At 57.8% G+C, this 17758-nt stretch overlaps 5 protein-coding genes across 5 annotated transcripts; 4 read left to right on the top strand and 1 right to left on the bottom strand.

Moving 5' to 3' along the window:
- Nucleotides 1-654: 654 nt before the first annotated feature.
- Nucleotides 655-2019, top strand: WHR41_00607 (uncharacterized protein). The gene is made up of 3 exons (XM_069369213.1): nt 655-893; nt 958-1208; nt 1269-2019. The coding sequence occupies exons 1-3, from the start codon at nt 718-720 to the stop codon at nt 1679-1681; spliced, it is 840 nt and encodes a 279-aa protein (XP_069233662.1). The 5' UTR covers nt 655-717; the 3' UTR covers nt 1682-2019.
- A 196-nt stretch (nt 2020-2215) lies between these two features.
- Nucleotides 2216-2782, top strand: WHR41_00606 (uncharacterized protein; the record flags this gene model as incomplete). Its single annotated transcript, XM_069369212.1, has 1 exon — nt 2216-2782. One exon carries the CDS (start codon nt 2216-2218, stop codon nt 2780-2782), a length of 567 nt encoding a protein of 188 aa, XP_069233661.1.
- Nucleotides 2783-3601: 819 nt separating this feature from the next.
- Nucleotides 3602-10000, bottom strand: WHR41_00605 (uncharacterized protein; the record flags this gene model as incomplete). Its single annotated transcript, XM_069369211.1, has 1 exon — nt 3602-10000. One exon carries the CDS (start codon nt 9998-10000, stop codon nt 3602-3604), a length of 6399 nt encoding a protein of 2132 aa, XP_069233660.1.
- Nucleotides 10001-12057: 2057 nt separating this feature from the next.
- dys-1 (Deoxyhypusine synthase) lies at nt 12058-13686 on the top strand. Its single transcript, XM_069369210.1, has 3 exons — nt 12058-12323; nt 12384-13163; nt 13221-13686. The coding sequence occupies exons 1-3, from the start codon at nt 12111-12113 to the stop codon at nt 13284-13286; spliced, it is 1059 nt and encodes a 352-aa protein (XP_069233659.1). The 5' UTR covers nt 12058-12110; the 3' UTR covers nt 13287-13686.
- Nucleotides 13687-14158: 472 nt separating this feature from the next.
- Nucleotides 14159-16909, top strand: WHR41_00603 (uncharacterized protein; the record flags this gene model as incomplete). Its single annotated transcript, XM_069369209.1, has 1 exon — nt 14159-16909. The coding sequence occupies one exon, from the start codon at nt 14159-14161 to the stop codon at nt 16907-16909; it is 2751 nt and encodes a 916-aa protein (XP_069233658.1).
- Between the last annotated feature and the right edge of the window lie 849 nt (nt 16910-17758).

Raw genomic sequence — 17758 nt, 5'->3', positions numbered from 1 at the left:
CTCTATCAAACTGCCCCACGCTGTAGCTGTGTCCGTAGACATGAACCTTCCCATCCCTGGAGTCCGTGTTCCGGACTTGTCAAGCGCTGCTCACGCGTAATCTACCAAGGCTTTGCCCCGCCGCCACGACGCATCGCCAAAGCAAAAGGATAGCTTTGTCACTGGACGACGTCTATTTGACGGACCTCGTCATACGAAGCAAAAGATAATGGAGAAACCCGGAGTCGAACCGGGAACCTTCTCCACTTAACAGATACAAGGGGTACTTGTATGGTGCTAAGAAGATGTCATACCGCTAGACCATATCCCCGAAGTGATGATCACTTGATTCATGCAGTGTGCTTTGCTTGTGCCCATTATATAATCATTATGTCTAGGCAGACCACACATCGTACCCCAACCCTAACCCTGCCAACCTTATGATACGGATTTGACCGCATCACACAAGGCCTGCCATCCAATGTATTGGATTACGGCTCATGTAACAACATAATTTGATTTAGCGCGCTTCTCGTGATACACATTGCTAGGTAGATATTGCCGTTTTTGTTTTGTTGGGGCGGTTCAGCGTCAGCCCGCGAATCCTCCAATGCGTCGACCCAAACGAGACACCGTCTTCATGATCTGGTGCTACCAGCACAGGGAGTACTAAAGAGCACAATCTCTCACATAATTTCTACGCCTTTCTACTCCGTGCAGTGACAAGGCTTACAAACGATGTCGCTGCCCACTAAGCTCGATACTTATCCCCTCGCGCGAGGCGTGATCGATTCGGTCAGACTTAACGTCTGTCATTTCATCTGGAAGAAATACTTTCCCTGGGTCGTGCACCCTTCGGTCAAATTGGATGGTCGGCCCAACCTGCGGATCGCAGATGTGGGCTGTGGTACAGGGTTCGTTATAACACACCTCTCTCGACGGAGCAGAGACAATTGTCAGCTTACATCGGTTCTTTAGTATATGGTTACTAGAAGCTGCTGAAGAATATCCAAACGCCGATGGCCTTGATGGCCTCGACATCGCCTTGCACCAGGCACCACCCAAGCACCTCCTGCCCCGTAACGTTCAGTTCAAGCACCTGGACCTGCACCAAGAGATACCCGCCGAATTCGTGGGACAGTACGACCTGGTTCATGCACGATTCCTCCTTGGATTGGTGAGGAACAATGATCCGGTCCCTCTCCTCCAAAATTTGCTGAAGCTCTTGAGTAAGTACAATACGGGTCACTCACTTCTTCATGGATATTGGGCTAACTCCTCAACAACAGAACCGGGAGGCTACCTTCAATGGAACGAAGTGGACTGGGCCAGTGATCTTTACATTGGCCTGGAAGAAAACGGCATCACACAAGAAGAAAGCGGTCTTCACAAAATGCGTGCATGGGGGAAACCCTTCCTAGGTGAAGTGACCTGGCCCAAGAAAATGGAAGAAATTGTGAAGGCGCAGGGACTGGAGGACGTTCAGCTGGCGCGAAAGACCAAGAACGACCTACCCCGGCAGTACTCGATGTTCTGGACGGAGGCACTTGTGGCTGCTGGTATCGACATGACTGGAAAGCTACCGGAGGGACCCATGAGAGACCAGGCGGCGCAGTTAGTCGAAGAGGCGAGTCTGGATGCGAAGAAAGGCATTGCTTGGGCGGGCGATCATATGGTTGTTGTCGGGCGGAAGCCATTGTAACCACCTCGTTAGTAAGCTCCTATGATGCGCTCTTATGATAGGATCGGGCGGAAGCCATTGTAACCACCTCGTTAGTAAGCTCCTATGATGCGCTCTTATGATAGGATCCGTGCATTTACATGGAAGCATCTCACATGCGCAGCATGTACAAAACCTGGCGAGTCGTGGCGTGGCGTGGCACCGACTTCAGCGATGCCGGACTTTGCTTTGCCTCGGCTCACAGTCATCCACCACAGTGGTGTTTGCGGACACACTTTTGTCGATGACTGGCGACCAACCTACCACCGCACTTATTCACCTTATCTAGCTGTATCAGACAAATTTTATCTACTCTAAGATTGTATTCTCGTCAATTTCATTGGAAAGTATTCGTTCCAACATCTTCTTTACACTCACACCAAGACACGATCTGGCCAACGATTAGACCAAACATCACACACCCACGGATATAATCATTGCGCCCTCCAATTGTACGGTCTGCCCTAACAGCCAAAGCTGTATATCCCTCTACAAGGTCCCGAAGACCCCACAAGAATGGGCTGGATCGACCGCATACCACGAGCCGGCGCTCTCTACATCGGCGGCCTGTACGCCCTGTACCAGCAGAACGTGGTCAAGGACGCCGGCGTCACTCACGTATTATCAGTAATCGATTTCGACTTCTACGAGCTGAACGAATCCTCAAAATTCCTCAAATCGCAAAACTACTCACACATGATCGTCCAGATCGAAGACGACCCGAACGAAGACCTCCTGCAACATTTCGACAGGATGGTCGAGTTCATCAACGAGGGGCTGGAATCTGGTGGCGGCGTCTTTGTGCACTGCGCCATGGGCAAGTCGAGGTCTGCGACGGCTATTATTGCGTATCTGATGTGGAAGTTTGGGTTTGACAGAGATGCGGCGCTGGAGCAAGTTTGCGAGGGACGGCCTGTTTGTTCACCCAACCCGGGTTTTATGGAGCAGCTGGGAGTTTGGCAGGAGAAGTTGACTGTGAGTGATCGACGAGGGAAACAGAAGCTTTACGAGGATTGGCGCAGGGATAGATTCAAGGGCTTCTCGCATGAATGGGAGGCGAGAGCAGCGAGAGCGAAACTTTGAATGAAAGCATTTATGATTGCAAGAACCATCGCAGTGAGTGCCAGGTCCTGGATGAGCCAGAAGAGCCGCCACCGGTATGACCCAACGCAAGCCACCCGGTTATGGCACGAGGGGTTGAAGCACATCAGCCGACATTCTCGACGAAAGCCAGCCGAATCAAAGCAACTCCCGACCAGCAAAACCGCCCGCACCGCATGAAAAACCGATCTCGATTCCTCAACTGCGTTCCAAACGACGGGCATGGTTGCTGTTGTTGCGTGGTGTTGATGTTTGGGTGTTGTTGGTGTTGTGCGGTAAAGATGCGAGAATGTTGTTGAGGTAGTTGTGGGTGTTGGGAAGATGTTGAGGGAGAGTTGAAGAGGCGGAGGGCCGAAGAGGGAAGAGGTGATGGGCGGAGTGGAAGGGTTTGGGCAGTGACATGTAAAGTATGTGTGCCTGCGTCTTGAGCGCAAGGTGAAGGCTGTGCGGACGATCATGTGATGCCCAGTGACTTGAGTTGGAGACTAGGTCTTGCATGTGAATGTGAAGTAGATGTATCAGACAAAGATTAAATTAAAATCATGCAAACAAATTAGAGATTCACCATCATCTGAATAGCAATAGTAATCTTCGAGACTGCAGTGATCCGTGCCATATTGTCAAGTGAAATGAGACCAAATGTGTTTGCAAATGTCATGAAATGAAAATGCTGTATCACGCTGATAATAACAAAAGACTAATCATACAAAAGGCAACCGACCCATGCAATACAACGAAGCCCAAGGGGGTATCCAGTACATCGACAAGCCCTCACACGGTCCTCCTTTTATCCCCATCCCATCACCTCCTTCCCGACCCCGGCGGAGCCCCCGGAGGCGGCCCGCCAAACCCTCCCATTCCCAACGGTGTCCTCCTAGCCGGATAGACGGCCTCCTCGTGCCTTCTCCTCGCGTGCTCGGCAGCCTGCTCGTGGTCCCTGTAGGCCGCTGCGTCTCTGCGCAGCCGTTCCTGCTCCTGGTGCATCAGGTCCTGCGCCTCGCGCATGCTCTGCTCTCGGAGGCTGCCCATGCCCATCGCGTGGGGTTGGCCCTGGTCGTACGCGGAAGGACCGGGGTGGTGCGTCGGGTGCATCTGCGGCGGCGGGCCAGGGCGCGAGGCGCTGAAGCCCTGCTGTTGTCTGTGGCGCTCCTCTTGCGCGGCCATGTAGGCCGCTTCGCGGCGGCGGCCGTCGGACATTTCGCGCTCGTCGTGGATGCGGCGCTCGTGCATCATGCGCTCCTCCTGCATGCGGCGCTCTTCGTACAGGCGTTGGTCTTCGCGCATGCGGCGCTCGTCCTCCATTCGGCGCCAGTCGTGCTCGCGTGCTTGTTGAGCTTGCTGCTGAGCTTGGTGGTGCGCTGCGAAGGCCTGCTGTTCATGCCGAAGGGCATCTTCGCGGCTCATGGTACGCTGATGCATCGCACTGAACGGGCGACCGATGGACGTGTTGTGTGCATGGTGCGCATGGTTCTGGGCCTGGCTGGGCGGTGCTTGCGAAAAGGGCGGCGGCGGTGGTGGGTAGGCGACAGGCTGGAGTGGCTGGGCCGATGGAGTGCCGACTTGGTGCGGAGCTTGCGCTTGGTTTGGCAGGTAACGACCTTGTTCGCGCGGCGGTTGGTTTGAGCCCTGGCCTGATTGAGATGGAGTCCGCGAGTGGGGCATAAGCGCATGCGGTGGCGGCGAGGGATTGTGTCTTTGAGGTCCACTCAACGGACCAAGTGCCGAAGCACGGTGGTGCGAGAAGTAAGGACGTACTTCCCTCTCCAAGGCTGGTGCTGGGCTGGCACTCGGAGGAACCGGCTCGGAGCTTTGCCCCATGACTCTTGCTGCCCAGTCCTGCTTTGGAGGCGGTGGTTGTTGCTGCAGACCTTGGCCCACCGGATGCGGTTCTTGCTTGACAGTTGGAGGCGAGGGGCCACTAGCCGGCTGACCAAACAGACCACGCTGCAAATGCGTCTGCGGCGGCGGTGCTGACGGCTGCCCGAAAGCTTCCCTTCTCGACGGCGCCATATTCGAGAGCGATGGAGTGGCAGGCGTCGCTGCAAGAGGGTGCTGTGCTGGAGAACCTGTTCGCTGCGGCATGCTGCTTGAGATCGCCTGGTCAGTCGGCCGCTTCGGTGGAGGCTTCGGCTCGTCGGAATCATTGTTCAGAATGGAGAGCAGATTTGACCTCTTAGGGGCCTCTGGTGGAGGCGCGGGTGTTGCTGCCGGTGGCGCTGGCGGTGCAGAGAAGACCGAGCTGGATCGAGGCTCCTCGCGCTTGGGAGGTGATGGATTGAACGACATCCTGCTGGCAAGAGAGGATACAGGAGCTGGTGCTAGACTGCTAAAGCCGGGCGAATCGATACTCCTGCGCGCAGGATTCGAAGACTGGAAGAACCCTCTAGGAGGCGACGCTGGTCTCGCCTCAGAGATTGGTTTCCGGTCGTGCAGCATACCGAGAGGCTGGCTAGACGGGGATCGGTGTGCTGGCGGCTGCTGAAGAGAAGCCCGGTGCTGGAAGGGTTCCATTCGTTCTTGTCGCTCCTGCTGCGCGTACTGGCCTTGCATCCGGATCGCTCGTTCTTGTTCCTCCTTCAAGGTCCGAATGAAATCCGAGTCGTGGGCGTCCTGGACAGTCCTGCTTGATTGCGTCAACTGACCCGTGGGAGTGCTTTGCTGTGAGGTTCGGAATGATGATGTAGCAGGCAATCCCGGGCGCGACTCGGGCCTGGTCTCCCCGAATATGCTCATGCGAGAGCCCAGAGGCTGCTGCTGTTGCTGCTGCATGCTTCTTGCGGTCGCCACTGCCTGTCCAAGAGGCGTCACCGTAGCCGATGACGGCGCAGGGCTTGGAGCAACACGAGACGATTGGATGGGAGTCGCCTGAGCAGAGCCACCGAAGCGAGACTGCACAGAGAATTGAGGCGGCGAAGCGTGCTTCGATGCTTGCGCTTGAGGCGCAGGAGGTCCCTCGTCCACATCCATCGCGTCTGCCTGCGGGGCAAGGTTCCTCTGGACGGTTGGCCCTGGATTGTCGTACTTGCGCTTGTTGATAGGCGTCGGTGTTGGCGGAGCGCCCATGTCCTCGCCACGCTCGCGACGTCCATTGGCCACCACTGCAGCGTCTTCAAGATCGGCGCGGTTACCCCCATCGATCTGGCGCTGATAATGATTCTTAATCATTGTCTGCGTCTTAGTGCCCATATGAGCAGCGATGGCGGCAAAGTCCGTGCCGAAGTAGGCGATGTACTTGACGAAGTCGTTCTGTTCCGGCACAGACCAATAGCTGGATGCGCTCGGCTTGGTGGGTGCAGCAGCAGCCGCTGGCTTGCGCTCCGGCTCCTCTTGCGCAGGCATGGGCTGTGGGTAGCTCTCTTGAATGTAAACCGGATGAGGCTCGCGATGGACATTTTGGTTGCTAGTGTGGAACCCCGTAAGAAGGCTTGCGTCAGCGAGGGTCTGCATCATCGCCGGATCGTCCTTTGGCGGCATGCCCTGAATGAAGCGATTGTTTGGCGACATGGATGGCGCTGCCGCTATCTGTGCAAGTGGCTGCTGGGCGGCTTTTGGCTTCCTTCCTGGCTTCTCACCAGCACCCTTGCGACGCTTGACCTGTTTTTCGGGAGCCGAATCACCATCCTGCTTTGATGCGCCTCCATTTCTTTTCGCGGGCGACTGTCCTTGAATTGCATTCTTCGCATCCACTTCACGCTCGCCGAAAGTCGTCGGAGCGGCGGCACGCTTGGGCCTTCCACTGTCCGAGACGTTTTGGACAAGTTCATCTGCCCTGGCCATATCAGCCATAGCAGCCGAGCCCTTGCCGCGAGGCGGTCCTTTCGTGCCACGACCACGTCTAGAAGCCGCCTTCCTACGACGGTTATCTTTGAATCGGCCGTCCCACTTGTTGGCATAATAATGGCGAATGCAGTCCCTGGCTGCGCGTCCCGGCAGCAGAGTGGCGATCTCGCTCCATTTCTTGGGCGTCTCCTTGTAAGCGGCAATGAAGATCTGCTGCTCGTGGTCTGTGAAGTTGTCTGCAGGCGGCTGGTAGGCGAAGACACGAGTAAGCGACTTGGGATCGCAAAGCCGGTTGTTGTCGATGAAGCATGATCGCTGGAAATCCTTTGCGGTCAGTTGGTCGGGAACCACGGCTTCCTTCTCCATGTCCGCTTGCAATTTCTTGAGCTCGATATCCTGCTTTTCTTGCTCCAGCCTCGCGGTTTCCTCGGATTGTTTGAGCACCTGTTTGAACTCATACTCGCTGCTGAATTTGTGAAGTCGTCTTCCTTCTGCGGAGCTTAAAGGCACAGGGTTTGGAGAGACGTCAGGCTCAGGTCCAGGCTCGTCGGACTGTTGCCTTTCGACGCGCTCTTCTGCCTCCTTCTCCCTGTCCAAGCTTTCACACTCTTCGCGCCATCGGCGATAGTGTTGGGCAAAGACAGCTTCGAGATCCTCTTCTTCATCTTCGGCGCTTGCGATTTCGTCCTTCAGTGCGGAGATGACCCCTTCTTTATTATCCTCCTGGCGTTTGAGAGTGTTGCCAAACTCGTGGGTCTCACGGAATGACGACGCTGGCTCCTTGAACAGGTAAGGAAGATTGATGACCTCTGGGCTGGGCTGGCGGAAGGTCCTAGCGGAGGGCATGTCCTCCTCACCATCTTGAATAGCCACAGAAGCGCTCTCTTCGTCCTTAGGCGTGACAACACTCTCTTCGCTCTCGTCAGAAGGTGGTTGCTTTTCGGCCGCAGCATGCTTCGGCCCATCGAGGTCCATCTCTTGACCCTGTTCGCGGAAGCGCTCGAGATCTTTCGTCGAAACCCGAGCTAACCTCGCAATGGATTCCAAGGGTGTCGTGGCTCTGACGCTCTTCGAGCTCAGATCGACTAGTTGCGACTCAAGCTCGCGTTTCTGGCGCTCGAACTTGGCTTCGAAGAGGGCAGGATCCTCGATCTCCAGATCGTCGTCTTCGCTTGACGATACCGCTTCTTCTGGAGCGTCCGACATGCTGGAGTCTTCAGCTGACTTCTCCACAGGTTTTCCGAAGAACGACTGCTGGGCTGAGTGTCCAACGGACAACCTTGGCTTTCTAGGCTGCACCTGATCGTCCACCTCCATCTGGTCAGCCTCTGCCGGCGGTACGGTGCCGTCAGACGGTTTTGTTTGTTCGCTGGCTTCCTGTTTGACGGTAGGCTGCGGCTCGTGAGTAGATTCTGCGTTCGAGGAAGCCACGGAAGGTCTTCTCTTCTCTTCGCCAGTGACATCTCTCTTGGCAGGAATTGACCTATCTGGCGGAGCACCAGGTCTGCGCCACTGGTTCCATTGCGCTGCCCTGGGTGCAGTGGGGGGCGCTCTTGGCTGCATTGGGTTTCCGCGCTCAGGTACCCGAGGCGGAGCTGCAGGGCCTCTGTCCAGCCCTCTTGGAGCGAGTGGGGGCGCTCTGTTGGCTTTGGGCGCAGTGGGGATAGCTGTGCTTGAGACCTTCGGAGATACGCTGAAAGCGCGGTTGCGCGGACCTGATGGTGCGGTAGGCGGAGGCGGTGTCTTTGGTCTCGCGAATGCGGGAGGGTTAGCAACATTAGGAGCATCCGGCTGAGATGCGAAAGGCATGCGCGGAGAGACTGTGGGCTGTGCTGGGAAGGTACGTGAGGCCTTCGGGCCCGTTGGCGCAGCTATGTCAGGGAAACGACCACTGTGCTGTGTTGCAGGAGATGGTGGCTGGTTCCCATGCGGCGGTCGGTTGTTGGCAGCCTTCGGTGATGGTGGAACAGGTGGATGCTGCCGACTCTGCGACCCAAAAGGCTCACCAGAGCCAGGAGCAGCGGATGCTTCATTGGCATGGCTGCTCTCCCAAGACCTCGAAGTGTGAAGTCTTTGCGCAGGAGCTGCGGGAGGTTCACTGTCAAGACCTAAGGCTCTGGGCGCCTTCGGAGCTGCTGGCGGCGGCTCTGCACCTTGCGGCTTCGATACGAAAGAAGCTGACTTTGGTGCTGTAGGGACGTCTGTCGGACCGGCGGGCTTCTCCGGAACACTAGGCCTAGACGTCTCTTGAGTATTGGTCTCGTTTGAAGATGGAGCCTGCTTGAGCTCGGCTGGCGCTCTAGCGGACTGAGAGGGGGCACCCCCTTGCGCGGAGGTGCCAAATGATAATGTGAAGGCAGGGACGGGTGGTGCCTGTGTAGGTGGGGATGAGCCGCGAGAGCCGTATCGGTTGTTCGTTGTCTCTGCACGGCCATTCAAATATGCCGGGATCTCTGGTTGCTCGCGTCGATGCTCACGCGTGGACGATGCACTTGGAGTCAATGAGGGCCGCCGTATTGAAGTGTCTGCACCAGCGCTCTCTAGTAACGCCAGACGATCTGGGTTAACATGTGGCGCTGGTGGCGGGTGAGACGAGCCACTCGCAAGTGAGTCGTTTGAAGCTCGATTCTCCAGGCGCGGCTGTGGTGGATCTCGTCTCGTGCGATCAATATCGCGTTCGCGGTCAGACCACTCAGGACGCCGCTCATCGTCGCGTCTGTCAAAGCGCCTGTCGTCTCGTCGTTCCGGCTCTCGTGCGTCACGTGAGATGTCTCGCGCATCTCTCAGCCAGCGCGAAGCAGGCGGCGGCGGTGAACGATCTCTTCGAAATAGGTCGCGGTCATCGTGAGGCCTGCGGCCACCGCGTCCACCACGGAACTCGAAGTCACCTCTGCCACGAGCGCGGCCGAATCCGCCTCGGAATGGAGGTGCAGAGGAGAAAGGCGCAGCCGCGTCCGAGTAGGTCGACCCAGCTGAAGGAGGGCCATCCCGGGAGCCTCGACGTGCGCGAGGGATGTCGAGCTCGCGTGGAAAGTCTCGTGACTCGCGGAATGGTCGTGGAGGTGAGCGGCCGCGTGGAGATGTCATGCGCTCACGGCGGTCGAAATCGCGGTCTTTGAATGGCCGTCCGCGATCACTGCTGCCGAGAGGAGGAGCATCTCTCAATTCTCGAATTTCGCCACGGCCGGCGTAGCCCCCCCGTGATGGACCAGGGCCAGGTGGGCCGGATCCGAGAGGCGGCCTGCCTCCATCAAATTGAGATCGTGGGCCTCGAGGCGCGTCTGTGCCACCTCGGGTGAGGTCTGAAGCGCGGCTGCCGTATCCTACAGAGGCGACGGAAGTGCGTCTGTCGGCGAAGCGCGGCGGCGAGCGCGAGCGGTCTCGAGCCGGACGATAGTCCGACGGAGCATAGCGCGACATTGACAGGCGTGGTCAGTAATGGGTCGCTCCCATGCGCGTCGCTAAGGTGTAAGGTGAGGTGAGGCGGAAGGGCCAAGCGCCACCGCGGTCAGGAGCCGAGACCCTTCAGCGGCTGCCCGAAATGATGCTGGAGCCCGGCCGGCGGGTGAAGGCGAGGCTGACGAGGCGGGCGAGGCTGCAAGCGTGCGCGCGAGCAGAGGACGACGCGGCGACACGTGCAAAGTGAGGTGTGAGCGACGACGTGTTTCGCGGTCGACAGCGCTGCCAGAACGGCGTGGATCTGAAGGTGCGGTGCAGCGGGAGGGCTAGCTTGCCGTAGCGGCGGGTGCGCGCTCGGACCAAGACACCTCGAATGGCGGTTCGTGGAGGCAAATGGCAAGGCGATGCGTGTCCGCTGCCGCAGCGCTCGACGACAGACACGCCGCGGTCGTCTGGAGTCGCTGCCGGGGGCAGAAGCGTGCGGCCGCTGCGAGCTGCTGCTGCTGCGCTGCTGCTGGGCGTGGCCTCTCTCGCTGGGCGCCTGCAGGATCAGCAGGCCGGCGGCAGTGCCTGGAATCTGCAGCGATCTGGCGGAGGGGATAGCGCGGCGGCGGCAGGCAGTGCGGCAGCCAAAAACGAGCAGGCGGACGCTGGCGGGCGGCCGGTCACGATGGATGTCGGCTTGGCGCGTTTGGGGGCAGCAGAGGGCGCGTTTGGGAGTCGCGGACGACGGTGTCGGAGGGAGAGAGGCAGGTCCGCGCAGAGGCATCACAACTCCTCGCAGCCGGCAGCCTGGGACTAGAGGACTAGAGCCACTGGGCCAGCAGCGCCAGCGAGCTAAGCACCGATGCGAGCGATGATGACCAGGGCCTGGCGCAAGACCGCGCGCGAGGGCCCGAGTGCGGGAGAGGAAGCGTGCGTGCGTCGTGCGTCTGGGCCGCTAGCAGAAGCGTCCGTGGTGTGGCGCGTGGCTTGCTGTTCTCTCTCCACTGCCTCTCCCTTTGCTGCAGATCCCGGGACTAGGGCGTCAAGGAACGCCTGCGCCGCCAATCAGCCCGGCCGGCGCCCCGGCACGACCGCTGCGAAAATGTGCAGCGCCCGTCACAGATTCGCTTTTGCCGTGGCGTGCGTCTGCGTGTCTTCGCCCACGGCCCACGGGCCCGGCTCCGGGCGGCGGCGGCTGCTGGAATGCGCCGTGGAGGGGGTGATGCCAGGACGGTGGGAGAATGCTGAGGTACACTCCGGATGCCCATGCCCTCCCTGCACCGTCTGGGCGAAGCCGGACGGTGAGGTAAGGTAAGGTAGCCCTAGGCGAAGGGCCCACATCCTGGCGGCGCATGCAGAGATGAGCGTGCCACATCGAGGAGGCGCGCGCATCTGGGACAAGCTCGACAAGGACCACGGTCGTGCGCCTACCGCCCGCCTACCCGTGCCGTCAAGCGACAAGGCCAAACTGCCCGCGTTTCATTGCGCAAGGACCCACTGTTTGTGTGAAAGTCTGTGGCATGTTCTTTCGTGTGCTCTCCGACTGCGTTTCATCTCAAGGAAAGGCCAGAGGTGATGATACTACAATGATCCGTAAACATATAATATATAGGCGTCTGAGAAGCCTTTCCGCAATCTGAATAAGAGTCAGGGTGCTGCCGTCAGACAGAGAGTGCGTGCATGATTTTGACCCCAGAGAACAGGGATGGTTGTGCTGCCACAGACTTTCGGGTAATCGGTGGACGGGGCCTGCAAACTCAGGTGCTCACGCGGCTCTGCTGCATGCCGTGCAACCGGGTTACAAGGTCGTGAGACTGTGACTATCATTGTGGCGGGCATGGTAATTCGTCCAAAAATCGCATGCATAACACCCGTGAATCTGTGTTGACGAAGCCTCGGGGATTGGCGCGTGGGATTTCGATCAAACTGCCACCGTGGCTGTCAGCGGATCCAACGCGGCCGGAAGGGTGCACCGCGTGGGCGCGCTAGAATCTGCGGGACCAGCTCTCCACTCGTCTCAAACCTTCCGCTGGCCGGGGCTTTTCTGTGCCAAGCCTCACGGTACATCAGCGAAATCGAAAAAAAAAGTACTCGAAGGGCCATATCTGCGGGATTCCCCTAGCACGCTCTCAGCAAGGAAACAAAGATGGCTGCGAATGGGTCGGCGCCTTCTGGCGCAACAGATGCTGTGCTGAAGCCCTCGGACCCGGTGCCTGAGGGAGCAATGCCCGTCAAAGGTCTCGATTTCGATGACTTCAAGGGCAGCGACATCACCGCGGCCCAGCTCGTTGAGAATATGACGCAGATGGGATTTCAGGCTAGCTCAATCGGTCAAGCTGCAAAGATTGTAGACGGCATGGTATGTAAATTGTAGTGATCTTTCCATTTGACCCCAGCTGAGTCATCTCGTGTTTTGCAGAGGACGTGGCGGGACCCCGAGACCGGGGACAAGACTACCATCTTCCTCGGATACACCAGCAACCTGATCTCTTCGGGCTTGAGAGAGACTTTGCGTTGGCTTGTGCAGCACAAGCACGTCTCCGCCATTGTGACCACAGCAGGTGGCGTGGAAGAGGATTTTATCAAATGCCTGGCTCCGACTTACCTGGGAACTTTCACTGCTGCGGGAGCAACTCTACGCAAGCAGGGTATGAACAGGATTGGCAACCTCTTTGTGCCCAACAGCAACTACTGTGCTTTCGAGGACTGGATTGTGCCTATTTTGGACACGATGCTTGAGGAACAAGAGGCCAGCAAGAAAACAGACGAGCCTTTCTACTGGACGCCGAGCAAGATCATCGCCAGACTGGGCAAGGAGATCAACGATGAGCGATCTGTGTACTACTGGGCTTGGAAGAATGACATTCCTGTCTTCTGCCCTGCACTCACAGACGGCAGCCTCGGAGACATGCTTTACTTCCATACTTTTAAGTCTTCGCCAGAGCAACTCCGCGTCGACATTGTTGAAGACATTAGGAAGATCAACACCATGGCTGTCAAGGCTAAGCGGGCTGGTATGATCATTCTGGGCGGCGGTGTTGTCAAGCATCACATCGCCAACGCCTGCCTCATGCGCAATGGCGCCGAAAGCGCAGTCTACATCAACACCGGCCAGGAATTTGATGGCTCAGACGCCGGTGCTAGACCTGACGAAGCAGTCAGCTGGGGCAAGATCAAGTCTGATGCCGAGAATGTCAAGGTTTGTCGTTACCGGTTTCCTCCCGCATGCTCATGTGCTTTGCTGACTTTCAACCAGGTCTATGCTGAAGCGACCATTGCCTTCCCTCTCATCGTTGCTGCTTCGTTTGCGAAAGCCAGCTAATGTGCACATGAAGCATGCCAATAGCTCAGCCAGGGTAGACTTTTGCATCTCCATCGCCAGAGTCTCAATCGCACTTGGCCGAGGCGCACAAGCTGGCCCCAGAAGTATGACAACGCCAGCACAACGAGAGCTGCAGCCACCGCGCCACGTCGGGGCAGGGGCCATGGGCTGCAACACAGACTGCATGCATGAGCAACAAGCGGCTGAGGCTTATAGCGCCGGAGAGCAGAACCGGGCGGGTCGATTCAAATGCCCGACCAGACCGCCCATGCGACAAGACAAGTCCCCTCTTGCTGTATCGAAGCGATCATTGAGTATTCGGGCAGGTGTCACGTTACAAGAATTCGAAGAATAAGGTACACTGGCCTGCTGATTCTGCTGTGCTGTCGCAATAATGCCCCTCGGCCTTGGAGGCTCGCCGGACGCGGACCCTTGGCCCGCTTGCCGCCCCTCCGCACGCACGCTGCAGTAGCGCGCGCGGAGCGAGCCTAAGCTTCAGGTGCCGCACTTATCTCGAGACCCACCGAACCTTGGACCTTGTTGTGCCATCACGCTGCTGCAGCCTGGCGCCGAGTGACTGCACACTGCTGCTGCTTGTCGCAAGAGCCCACTTGACCTTTGCTACTGCGAAAGACCATACTCGCCTTTCACTGAAACACGCAACACCTGGTGCGAGATCGCTAACTCTTGGAGCAAACAGTAACCGGCCCTCGTCACATGCTTGCTCACGTTCCCACGGTCGCCGATGCAGCTGTGACTGTAAGCGAACTCTGACCGCAACCCTACCACCGCTACATCATATCGTTCAGTCACAGCCTACGACGGTGCCTAACCCGGCTCACCGACGCCTGAAGCGCAGGCAACTCTAAAGCATGGCGACGCCGCCCCACCTCCCGCCGATACAGGCCTTCCAGCCGCTCTCTGACTCCGGTGCACCTTTTGCTCTGCCACCGTTCCCCGCTCACGAAGGCAATATGCCAGAATCACCAGGCACTGTATCAGCGATGGAGCTTTCTCACTCTACCATGCTCGTACCTCCTCCGCCAGTAATGCCCACTGTTGGAGGAAACGTGCCAGACAATACTGCCGAAAGGCGGGATCCGCGGCCGGCTGCAGCACCGCAGTCTCAATCAGAAGGGCGGAACGGCGACGATGGTAGTGTTGGGGAAGACGGCGAAGATGATGACGATGAGGATGACGACGAAGAGGATGAAGAGGATGAACAAGAAGGAACTCTCTTTCGCTGGCAACCCATCAATGAGGACCAGACACTGCCTTGCGAAGATGAACTGAAGTACATCGAATCGAAGGAGGAGCACAGCGCCTTGGACCACGCCTACTGGGAGAAAGAGACGTTTTTCGACTTGAATGACCCGGAACTGGTGCCTGGCGAGAGCGGTCGCATTGATTGGCTTGTTGAGAACTACAACGGCACGAAAGAGAAGCCCAACAGGGACTTGATAATGAAGTCCCAGGTCGTGTCGATCGGCGGCTACGAATGGCAAATCAAATTTTACCCAAAGGGCAACCGCACCGAGTACCTCAGCGTCTACCTCGAGAATGTGACGATGCTGGGTTCAGACTACAAGGACAGGACCGAGCTAAATACGCCGGCATTCCCCGTTCTCGCAGGCTCGCCGAAGATGTCAAAGAGGAACTCTATCGCGGCACAGGTTTCAGTGGTCATGTACAATCCCGCTGAACCCCGTGTGTATGAATCGAAAACTGACGCCCATCAATACCACAAGAAGGCACCAGATTTTGGCTGGAAGTACTTCACTCGCAGCGGACGCCATGACTTTGGCATTCGTATGCATGGCCAGCGACAAGCCATTCTTCGTAACGACAAGCTTGCTTTCTCAGCATACATTCGCATAATTCATGACCCGACAGGCTGTATGTGGGACACAAACTTCCCCGGCACGGAGGCAAGCCTCTCTGCGACTGGTCTCCGCCCGTTCGACAGCCTGTCGCCCCAGATTGCAGCTACGATGCTTTTGCTTCATCTGCGCCCGTTCCGCGACCTTCTGTACAAGCACAAGTCCAGCAGCGTGCTGTTCATCCTGATGCAGACATTCCTAGACAAAATGATGGCTCGGCGCTTAAAGCGGAAGCACCTCAAATACTCAGTCCTACCTGATGGCTGCGATGTCGTTCAAGTGCTTCAGCAAATTAGCGACAGGCTGAAGGAAGAGTGCTCTGGCGAGCTGCTTGGGGAATTTGAGAGATTGTTCGCGGAATTTAGCTCTTCGTGCGTGCCGGTCTGCGATAAGAGGCTGGCTACGAAGGACCAGTCCTCGGTACAAGCAGCGGTGCGCAAGTCCACGTCTCAGCAAGAAACCCCTGCGGTCCTTACGCTCGAGCTTGAACGTCAACACTTTTGCCAGAAGAAGAGAAAGTGGGAGAAGATCACCAACCATGTCGATCTCGACGAGCACATAGAGTACGACGGAATGACGTACTCGCTGTACGCCTTTGTGAAGCATTCGGGCGCTCTTGGCATGAACGATTACACCCCTTTCGTTCGGCCAGGTGGACCTGGTGCCAGATGGTACTCCTATGAGGCTGGCCAAGTGCGTTGCCTGACGCAGAAGCAGGCCATGAATGCCGACCTCAGCCGTAGCGACGCCGCCAGTATCTCCAACGAATACTCGTTCCACAGGCCTCCGCCCGTCGAACCTCTGGACAAGGACGCGGTTCCCTACCTGGTCATGTACGTCCGCGATGACATCGCAGCGTACACCTTCGCGCTGCCGGCTGAAGAGCATTGGAATATTCCGGAGACCGTTCGCAAGCCGCGTCGTGCGCTGGAGGGAGTCAAGCCAGGGAGTGCGGGCAAGCCTGCTCAAGACCATGAAAAGAACCACGCGCCTGCTGCCAACGTCATCGATTTTGGAGCTGCCATGGACCGTCCGCTACAGCCGCAATTAGGCCACCAAGGTCTCTTGAACCCTCACGATGTGGAATCGAATCCCATGGATGGCGAGGATGTGGTAATGAGCGATGCAGAAGACGACGGCAGTCGCACGCCGCTGCAAGTGAGTGCGACGATCGGCGGCGCACCGAATGGAATCACGGTGGAGCGCCGCGAGTACAAGGATGCGCGCGGAGCTCCCGAAAAGACACGGCAGATCACCGTCAACTTTTTCTCCGGCGAGTACTACCAGGGCTCTGCGCTCGTGGACAGCACCACCTACCATGGAGAGGGCCACCTCATCCGCGCCAACGGCGACGAATACACCGGGACCTTCGCCCAGGGCTTCCCATCGGGCAAAGGCACAATCACCTACGCCGCGACGGGCAACACCTACACCGGCGACTGGGTCGAAGGCAAGCAAGACGGGCAGGGCACGTACGCGGAGCGCGCGACGGGCAACGTCTTCGAGGGCGGCTGGAGGGAAGGCAAGCGCTCCGGCAGCTTCGTGCTGCGCGGCACCGTCACGGACGAGGACAAGGGCCGCTGCCAGATCTGCTACGAGAAGGACATGACCACGGCCTTCTACGAGTGCGGCCACGTGCTGGCGTGCAAGGAGTGCGCGGCGCAGATCGAAATCTGCCCCGTCTGCCGCAAGAGGGTTTTGGCGCGCCTGGAGCTGTATGGTGTGAAGGTCAGCATGGAGTGATTTGCTTTTTTTTGGGGGACGGTGTTCGATCAGGAAATTCACGGGGCGTTCTGGCGGTGCCAAGCTGCGCTGAGATTGTGAGGGCATGGGCAGGGTGGAGACACGGTGTCGATGGAGTTTTCGGTTTGGCCTTGCTGTATGGATGGACGATTCAAACCTCGAATAGACGATACCCTCTTCTTTGGCTCCAATGAAAATGTCACTATGTTGCACGTTTGAGAACTTCTTCCCTTTAGGTGCAAAGTGGTCAGCATTCAACAATGCGTGTGTGATGGCTGATATTCTCCAACTACAAAGTGGTCAGCGTCTTTCGACTGGATTGAGCACGCTCACGCGGATTTGCTGAGAACGTAGTACTCTTATAGAGTTGACAACTCTTCAAAGCACCGACGCCGCGGAAAAATAAATGCCACCACCCATCGCTCCCTTCCCTCCTACAAACCATCCACAAACAACATCAATCTCGGACTCTCCAGAAAGCCCGACAACCCACCACCCAAAATGCAGCTCACACACCCCCTCTTCCTCCTCGCTACCGTCCTCTCGACATCCGCGCACCCAGCCTCTCACACCCACGAGGTCCAAGCCGGTACGCCCTTTCCCCCTTTCCCTGCTCCCCTCACCACCCCACTAACCCAACCCCAGCAACCCCCCACCTCGAGCGCCGCGGCGGCGCCTCCGGCTTCTTCAAGATGAAGGAGACGTGCAAGGACATGCTGAAGAGCGACAAAACCCCCTACATGGCGGCGTGCCCGGGCACGGACGAGGACGACGACGCGCGCAACATGTGCCTGCTGGAGGGCGTGCTGCGGGACGCGTCACCGGAGTGTAAGCTTGCGACGTTGAAGG

The sequence above is a fragment of the Cladosporium halotolerans genome, assembly GCF_011745625.1.
Source record: "Cladosporium halotolerans strain TM138-S3 chromosome Unknown Sca2, whole genome shotgun sequence".
Taxonomy (NCBI): Eukaryota; Fungi; Ascomycota; class Dothideomycetes; order Cladosporiales; family Cladosporiaceae; genus Cladosporium; species Cladosporium halotolerans.
This window is presented reverse-complemented; position numbering and strand designations above follow the sequence as displayed.

Coding starts and splice junctions, on each gene's coding strand:
- WHR41_00607 (XM_069369213.1), top strand. CDS start 718: ATGTCGCTGCCCACTAAGCTCGATACTTATCCCCTCGCGCGAGGCGTG. Junction 894..957: donor GATGTGGGCTGTGGTACAGG/GTTCGTTATAAC, acceptor TCGGTTCTTTAG/TATATGGTTACTAGAAGCTG. Junction 1,209..1,268: donor AAATTTGCTGAAGCTCTTGA/GTAAGTACAATA, acceptor CCTCAACAACAG/AACCGGGAGGCTACCTTCAA.
- dys-1 (XM_069369210.1), top strand. CDS start 12,111: ATGGCTGCGAATGGGTCGGCGCCTTCTGGCGCAACAGATGCTGTGCTG. Junction 12,324..12,383: donor CAAAGATTGTAGACGGCATG/GTATGTAAATTG, acceptor CGTGTTTTGCAG/AGGACGTGGCGGGACCCCGA. Junction 13,164..13,220: donor CTGATGCCGAGAATGTCAAG/GTTTGTCGTTAC, acceptor ACTTTCAACCAG/GTCTATGCTGAAGCGACCAT.